This window comes from Pangasianodon hypophthalmus, chromosome 26 (genome assembly GCF_027358585.1).
Source record: "Pangasianodon hypophthalmus isolate fPanHyp1 chromosome 26, fPanHyp1.pri, whole genome shotgun sequence".
Classification (NCBI taxonomy): domain Eukaryota; kingdom Metazoa; phylum Chordata; class Actinopteri; order Siluriformes; family Pangasiidae; genus Pangasianodon; species Pangasianodon hypophthalmus.
In genome coordinates, this window is record NC_069735.1 from 302,501 (window position 1) to 311,707 (window position 9,207).

The 9,207-nt window shown below is 33.9% G+C and overlaps 1 protein-coding gene across 1 annotated transcript; it reads right to left on the minus strand.

The window, feature by feature from the left end:
* Positions 1 to 4,744: 4,744 nt before the first annotated feature.
* On the minus strand, positions 4,745 to 9,207 carry percc1 (proline and glutamate rich with coiled coil 1). The gene is made up of 2 exons (XM_053229765.1): positions 8,089 to 9,207; positions 4,745 to 5,637 (listed from the first exon to the last, which is right to left on the minus strand). Exon 2 carries the CDS (start codon positions 5,634 to 5,636, stop codon positions 4,935 to 4,937), a length of 702 nt encoding a protein of 233 aa, XP_053085740.1. The 5' UTR covers position 5,637; positions 8,089 to 9,207; the 3' UTR covers positions 4,745 to 4,934.

Below are 9,207 nucleotides of genomic sequence, written 5' to 3' on the forward strand. Positions count from 1 at the left end.
CAGTTTTATTAATGATGTTTATTACAGTTTTATTAATAATGTTTATTAGTTTTATTAATGATGTTTATTACAGTTTTATTAATGATGTTTATTACAGTTTTATTAATAATGTTTGTTAGTTTTATTAATGATGTTTATTAGTTTTATTAATGATGTTTATTACAGTTTTATTAATGATGTTTATTACAGTTTTATTAATGATGTTTATTAGTTTTATTAATGATGATTATTACAGTTTTATTAATGATGTTTATTAGTTTTATTAATGATGTTTATTAGTTTTATTAATGATGATTATTACAGTTTTATTAATGATGTTTGTTAGTTTTATTAATGATGTTTATTACAGTTTTATTAATGATGTTTGTTAGTTTTATTAATGATGTTTATTAGTTTTATTAATGATGTTTATTACAGTTTTATTAATGATGTTTATTAGTTTTATTAATGATGTTTATTAGTTTTATTAATGATGTTTATTACAGTTTTATTAATGATGTTTATTACAGTTTTATTAATGATGTTTGTTAGTTTTATTAATGATGTTTATTACAGTTTTATTAATGATGTTTATTACAGTTTTATTAATGATGTTTGTTAGTTTTATTAATTATGTTTATTAGTTTTATTAATGATGTTTATTACAGTTTTATTAATGATGTTTATTACAGTTTTATTAATGATGTTTGTTAGTTTTATTAATGATGTTTATTAGTTTTATTAATGATGTTTATTACAGTTTTATTAATGATGTTTATTACAGTTTTATTAATGATGTTTATTAGTTTTATTAATGATGTTTATTATATTTTTATTAATGATGTTTATTACAGTTTTATTAATGATGTTTATTACAGTTTTATTAATGATTTTTATTAGTTTTATTAATGATGTTTATTAGTTTTATTAATGATGTTTATTACAGTTTTATTAATGATGTTTATTACAGTTTTATTAATGATGTTTATTAGTTTTATTAATGATGATTATTACAGTTTTATTAATGATGTTTATTACAGTTTTATTAATGATGTTTATTATATTTTTATTAATGATGTTTATTACAGTTTTATTAATGATGTTTATTAGTTTTATTAATGATGTTTATTACAGTTTTATTAATGATGATTATTACAGTTTTATTAATGATGTTTATTAGTTTTATTAATGATGTTTATTACAGTTTTATTAATGATGTTTATTACAGTTTTATTAATGATGTTTATTATATTTTTATTAATGATGTTTATTACAGTTTTATTAATGATGTTTATTAGTTTTATTAATGATGTTTATTACAGTTTTATTAATGATGATTATTACAGTTTTATTAATGATGTTTATTAGTTTTATTAATGATGCTTATTAGTTTTATTAATGATGTTTATTACAGTTTTATTAATGATGTTTATTATATTTTTATTAATGATGTTTATTACAGTTTTATTAATGATGTTTATTAGTTTTATTAATGATGTTTATTACAGTTTTATTAATGATGATTATTACAGTTTTATTAATGATGTTTATTACAGTTTTATTAATGATGTTTATTACAGTTTTATTAATGATGTTTGTTAGTTTTATTAATGATGATTATTACAGTTTTATTAATGATGTTTGTTAGTTTTATTAATGATGTTTATTAGTTTTATTAATGATGTTTATTACAGTTTTATTAATGATGTTTATTACAGTTTTATTAATAATGTTTATTAGTTTTATTAATGATGTTTATTACAGTTTTATTAATGATGTTTATTACAGTTTTATTAATAATGTTTGTTAGTTTTATTAATGATGTTTATTAGTTTTATTAATGATGTTTATTACAGTTTTATTAATGATGTTTATTACAGTTTTATTAATGATGTTTATTAGTTTTATTAATGATGATTATTACAGTTTTATTAATGATGTTTATTAGTTTTATTAATGATGTTTATTAGTTTTATTAATGATGATTATTACAGTTTTATTAATGATGTTTGTTAGTTTTATTAATGATGTTTATTAGTTTTATTAATGATGTTTATTACAGTTTTATTAATGATGTTTATTAGTTTTATTAATGATGTTTATTAGTTTTATTAATGATGTTTATTACAGTTTTATTAATGATGTTTATTACAGTTTTATTAATGATGTTTGTTAGTTTTATTAATGATGTTTATTACAGTTTTATTAATGATGTTTATTACAGTTTTATTAATGATGTTTGTTAGTTTTATTAATGATGTTTATTAGTTTTATTAATGATGTTTATTACAGTTTTATTAATGATGTTTATTACAGTTTTATTAATGATGTTTATTAGTTTTATTAATGATGTTTATTATATTTTTATTAATGATGTTTATTACAGTTTTATTAATGATGTTTATTACAGTTTTATTAATGATTTTTATTAGTTTTATTAATGATGTTTATTAGTTTTATTAATGATGTTTATTACAGTTTTATTAATGATGTTTATTACAGTTTTATTAATGATGTTTATTAGTTTTATTAATGATGATTATTACAGTTTTATTAATGATGTTTATTACAGTTTTATTAATGATGTTTATTATATTTTTATTAATGATGTTTATTACAGTTTTATTAATGATGTTTATTAGTTTTATTAATGATGTTTATTACAGTTTTATTAATGATGATTATTACAGTTTTATTAATGATGTTTATTAGTTTTATTAATGATGTTTATTACAGTTTTATTAATGATGTTTATTACAGTTTTATTAATGATGTTTATTATATTTTTATTAATGATGTTTATTACAGTTTTATTAATGATGTTTATTAGTTTTATTAATGATGTTTATTACAGTTTTATTAATGATGATTATTACAGTTTTATTAATGATGTTTATTAGTTTTATTAATGATGCTTATTAGTTTTATTAATGATGTTTATTACAGTTTTATTAATGATGTTTATTATATTTTTATTAATGATGTTTATTACAGTTTTATTAATGATGTTTATTAGTTTTATTAATGATGTTTATTACAGTTTTATTAATGATGATTATTACAGTTTTATTAATGATGTTTATTACAGTTTTATTAATGATGTTTATTACAGTTTTATTAAGGATTTTTATTAGTTTTATTAATGATCTTTATTAGTTTTATTAATGATGTTTATTACAGTTTTATTAATTATGTTTATTAGTTTTATTAATGATGTAAGTGACTGAAGCAGGAATCAGGCTGTTGAAGGAAACTTTACTCGCATGTTGCAGCTTCTGTGTCACAAACTCTGATATTTAACTGAGTCTGATTTTTTACAGTAAACATTTATTCACAAACATTTCCCAGTTCACACAAAACACAAAATGTACAAGAATTACAAATTATCTGTGTTGTGTATGTGTGTATTTGTGTGTATGTGTGTTATTTTACACATTATGATATGAGCTGCTATGGAAGCTGTGTGTGTGTGTGTGTATGTGTGTTGTGACGTGAGCTCCTACGGAAGCTGTGTGTGTATGTGTGTATGTGTGTGTATGTGTGTATGTATATGTGTGTTGTGACGTGAGCTCCTATGGAAGCTGTATGTGTATGTGTGTGTATGTGTGTGTAAGTGTGTATGTGTGTACGTGTGTGTGTATGTGTGTGTATGTGTGTTGTGACGTGAGCTCCTACGGAAGCTGTGTGTGTATGTGTGTAAGTGTGTGTGTGTGTGTGTGTGTGTAAGTGTGTGTGTGTGTGTGTGTGTGTATGTGTGTGTTGTGACGTGAGCTCCTATGGAAGCTGTATGTGTATGTGTGTGTATGTGTGTGTAAGTGTGTATGTGTGTACGTGTGTGTGTATGTGTGTGTATGTGTGTTGTGACGTGAGCTCCTACGGAAGCTGTGTGTGTATGTGTGTAAGTGTGTGTGTGTGTGTGTGTGTGTGTGTGTAAGTGTGTGTGTGTGTGTGTGTGTGTGTGTGTGTGTGTGTCTGTATGTGTGTAAGTGTATGTGTGTTGTGATGTGAGCTCCTACGGAAGCTGTGTGTGTATGTGTGTAAGTGTGTGTGTGTGTGTGTGTGTGTGTATGTGTGTAAGTGTGTGTGTGTGTGTGTGTAAGTGTGTGTGTGTGTGTGTGTGTGTGTGTAAGTGTGTGTGTGTGTAAGTGTGTGTGTGTGTGTGTATGTGTGTAAGTGTGTGTGTGTATGTGTGTGTGTGTGTGTGTGTGTGTGTATGTGTGTAAGTGTGTGTGTGTGTGTGTGTGTGTGTGTGTAAGTGTGTGTGTGTGTGTGTGTGTGTGTGTGTGTATGTGTGTAAGTGTGTGTGTGTAAGTGTGTGTGTGTGTGTGTGTGTGTGTAAGTGTGTGTGTGTGTGTGTGTGTGTGTGTGTAAGTGTGTGTGTGTAAGTGTGTGTGTGTGTAAGTGTGTGTGTGTGTGTGTGTATGTGTGTGTATGTGTGTGTAAGTGTGTGTGTGTAAGTGTGTGTGTGTGTAAGTGTGTGTGTGTGTGTGTGTAAGTGTGTGTGTGTGTGTGTGTGTGTGTGTAAGTGTGTGTGTGTGTAAGTGTGTGTGTGTGTGTGTATGTGTGTGTGTGTGTGTGTGTGTGTGTATGTGTGTAAGTGTGTGTGTGTGTGTGTGTGTGTAAGTGTGTGTGTGTGTGTGTGTGTGTGTGTGTATGTGTGTAAGTGTGTGTGTGTAAGTGTGTGTGTGTGTGTGTGTGTGTGTAAGTGTGTGTGTGTGTGTGTGTGTGTGTGTGTAAGTGTGTGTGTGTGTGTGTGTGTGTAAGTGTGTGTGTGTGTGTGTGTGTGTATGTGTGTAAGTGTGTGTGTGTGTGTGTGTGTGTGTGTGTGTGTAAGTGTGTGTGTGTGTGTGTGTGTGTGTGTGTAAGTGTGTGTGTGTGTGTGTGTGTGTGTGTATGTGTGTGTAAGTGTGTGTGTGTGTGTGTATGTGTGTGTAAGTGTGTTGTGACGTGAGCTCCTACGGAAGCTGGTATTCACAGCTGAACTCTGAGCCGTTGTCTCGGTCTGAAGCCCAGTGTGCGAGTAAGTCACTGAAGTCCGGAGTGCTGGAGCTGCTCATGCTAATAGCCGGGATGTTGGTGTTAGTGCTCGTGGTTTCTGTGGAGCAGGTCACCATGTCCGGAGTATCAGCACTGACACAGAGGTGGTCAGGACGAGGCTCGGTCCAGAAGCTGCTGGGCAGACGCCGCTGAATCATGGGTAATCCCTGCTTCTTCACCTGAGTGTTCTGGAAGAGCTCTGCGAGCGGCCCGAGGTTTTCCGGCTCGTCCCCCTGCTCCGACGATGCCGCTCGAATGATGTCGGAATAGTACCGCTGCCGGCCAGTGACCTCGGGACGTGACCTTCCTGCGTACGTGTCGCACGTGTCCGAGTCCTGGCTCCGTCCGAAATACCGCTGCACGTCGCTGCTGATGAGCTCGGCGAAGCGGAGCAGGCGATCCGTCATCTCCGTGTACAGATCAGAAGCTAATGGATCTGTGACTCGAGACTCGACGCCTGTGGAATCGTCCTCTTCCTCCTCGAAGCTGTCCTCCACCTCGTCCCTGAGCTCCTCTTCATATTCGTCTTCAAGCTCGTCTTCATCAGCGGGAATGAAGCAGGTCTGAGCTGCACGGCTCGGTCCGAAACCACTCAGGGTTCTGATTACGCTTGCTGCCATCCTACCAATAACAGATTCCAACAGGGTAAGATACTAGGATCACTCTCAGAAATAAAGCTACCAACTGTACATTTCCTTGTTGTTGGACCAGAAGAGTACATCTTATGTTCCTGTAGTGTGTGTGTGTGTGTGTTGTACCTGGGAAGGTGTGTGTAGAATGTTTATAAAGGTACATGAGTGGTTATTAAATTCCAGGTATATACAGTTCTGTGCAGAAGTCTGAGTCACATGTAAAGAAATGCTGTAGAGTAAAGACGCCTTCAAAAATAATAAATTAAACGTTCCTACATTAATAAAATCCTATAAAGAGCAGTAAACAGTAATAAATGAAACAAAGTCAGTATTTAATGTGACGATCCTTCACTTTAAATAAATAAAGCAGTATCTGAGGTGCAGTGTGTGCAGTTTTATAAGGAAATGAGCTGGAAGTGTTACTGAGCATCTTGCAGAAGCAGCCACAGTTCTTCTGGAGACTTTGACTGTCGACTCGCTTCTTATTTCTGCAGCGAAACCCAGCAGCCTTCATTATGTTTTTATCTGAAAAGTGTCTCTTATGGAATCTGCTGCTTTCTTTACTGACATACAAACATTTTTCTGTAACATTTCATTTTATGCTGGAAAACTAATGTTTGGAATCTAAAATGTTTTTGTACTGAATCAATAATGTAGAAGTCAGAAAATAAACATCTATAACAAAGTTTGTACTAAAAAAAATTAGGGTGCCAAGACTTTTGCACAGTGCTGTATCTTAAATCATCTTTAAAGGGACACGTTCACATTTCCAGGTAAAAGACACATTAAAGGTATAAAAGATGTGCTCTGGAGGAAACCACCCCAGCAATGAGACAGTTCAGTGCAGTAGAGTTTAGTACTTTTTTTCGGAGACAGTGTAATGACGTTTCTTCAGTACTGCACTTTAACTCAGAAATAAAAAGACGGTTGCTGGAATAAACTGAAGCTCCGTTAATAAAGTTCAGATGTTCAGAAGAGCAACATCAATTCTACATTCTCAGAAATAAAGTTCGCAAAAACAAAGGTATTTGCACAAAACACACGTTTTGTCCCTTTCACACAGATCTGATACTGGTGTGTGTGTGTGTGTGTGTGTGTGTGTGTGTGTGTAGTGATGAGAGTGACCAGCTCTCAGGACACTGAGGTCCGGTTATCAGTAGCTTCAGAATGCTTTGGGTTTAATTCAAAATCCTTTAATATTTTATGATCTAGTAATTATCATTGCTGTGTTTTTTATACAACATGCATTCAGGAAATATTAGTATAATTTTTATGGCTTCCTTTGTCTTGTTTGCCTTATATACCATGGAGCACGTGAGATTCGCGTATAAATATTACTATTATTATTATTATTATTATTATTATTATGATGATGATGATGATGATGATGCAGGGTTTTATGGTAACCACTAGACACTTTGGAAAAGAAAAGCGACGCCGCTCGTCTCTTGTAGTTCAGATGTAGAGTTTACATTTTACACACTTTCTTATTAATTTACTGCAACATCTTTTTCCAGAATGTTCATGTTTAAGAAATGTGTGTAAAACTGCTGTAATGTATAAAATAATGAAGGTCTGTGTTCTATAATCTGATGATGTTTTAATGATAAAATCTCTGCTCTGTTGTTCTTTAAAATGAAATCAGCTCATTTTGAAGGAGAAATAAAGAAAAACACTCTGTAAGATTCAGCAGCTGATAAAAACTCAGCTTTCTGTGCTCAAAAACAAAGTTCAGGAAAAGCTCCGAGATATTTTCCGGTTTATGGAGTGTCCTGAATCTGGAGTCTGAAATGAACGAGTATCATCCTGAGCTGAGGAACATGACCTGGACTCCGAGCAGTTTATAGAAGAGTGAAATAAAACCGTAACAGAATTAAAATGAGGAATTAATGTAGTGCGCATTCAGCATGCAGAACTGTGATGTCTTAAACATGACACGTTTCCATCAGGACAATCCTCTCAGAATAATGGGTACTAAAGAGTACGGTTCCTCATCCTTGTGGTGGTACCTTCTTATCTTCTCCACCTTTAACATGGAAATGGTGCTGGAACAATGAGGTACATAACTGGACTATAAAGCTTTAAAGGTAAACTACACGCACCTTTCTGTGTAAACGATACACACTAAAGGTACTAAAGCTACTGAAGGTACTAAAGGTACTAAAGCTACTGAAGGTACTAAAGCTACTGAAGGTACTGAAGCCAGAGGCGAGGGCAGGTGCAGTAGTTCTCCGTGTACCTGTAATGAGACTGTAGATCAGTGGTCTGTAAGGTGTGTTAAATAAAGCTCCAGCCTGCAGCGTCAGGAGCACGTTCACCGGCACCTTCACTTCTGAGAGGTTCTGGATTTCTATATTCGGTTCTCAGCGCGTGTCAGTGAGCGAGTCAGTGGTTTGTTTGTTTGTTTGTTGTTGTTGTTGTTGTTGTTTTGGTTCCTTACCGTGCTCCGGTGCAGGTCCGCGCGCTGTTCGGTCTCGCCGCTGTACGCGGCTATCTGCGCGAGCGTTTTATACCCACCGGCAGTGCGGAGCGCGCGCGCGCCCCCGTGCTTCTGTGTTTTCTCAGCAAATATTTGCGCGCGCGAGGCTGTAATTGTGCCTGTGCGCAAACAGAGCGCGAGGCGAACCGCGGCGCCCGGCAACCGGAGGAGAGAGCGGAAACGGGCGCCGAGGTCGCGAGCCGCCGTGATGGTGCGCGCCTGCCGGGGGACGCTCGAGTGTCTCTGCGCCACGCAAACACACACACACACACACACACGCACACACACACACACACACACACACACACGCACACACACACGCACGCAGAGCGCAAACACGGCCTTGCGCAAACAGCCCCGGAGCGCAGCCGTTATCGCTCACTTAAGGCGGACCTAAAAAGGCGTGAAATCGGATCTCACGCCATTTTGAGTTCTGAATGAGCTCCTTTATAAAATCCCATTAAAGAGATAAGGAGAGTCAATTCCGCGTGCGCTCTGTGTACTGTTCATTTTACACCAAAAAAACCAAACCAAACACAAATGCACAAAGATTTAACCAGTCTGATCATGTGTCCAATCTAAACTCAGAGAGAGAGAGAGAGAGAGAGAGAGAAAGAACCAAAGAGCTGAAAACTGAACATCTGCTCCAACATCTGCCATCAGGAGAATAATGCCTTTAATAAAAAATACTTTCATCACTTTCATTACAACAATAAAGAAAAGCCACAGAAAAATAACAATCTTCAGTACCAGTACCAGTATCAGTAACAGTACCAGTATCAGTACCAGTACCAGTACCAGTACCAGTAACAGTACCAGTACCAGTACCAGTAACAGTACCAGTATCAGTATCAGTACCAGTATCAGTAACAGTATCAGTATCAGTATCAGTACAGTATCAGTACCAGTAACAGTATCAGTACCAGTACCAGGACCAGTACCAGTACAGTATCAGTACCAGTACCAGTATAAGTATCAGTACAGTATCAGTATCAGTAACAGTATCAGTAACAGTAACAGTATCAGTACCAGTACAGTATCAGTACCAGTACCAGTACAGTATCAGTAACAGTAACAGTA

Excerpts from the sequence above, each read along its gene's own strand:
- percc1 (XM_053229765.1), bottom strand. The coding sequence starts at position 5,636 with ATGGCAGCAAGCGTAATCAGAACCCTGAGTGGTTTCGGACCGAGCCGT.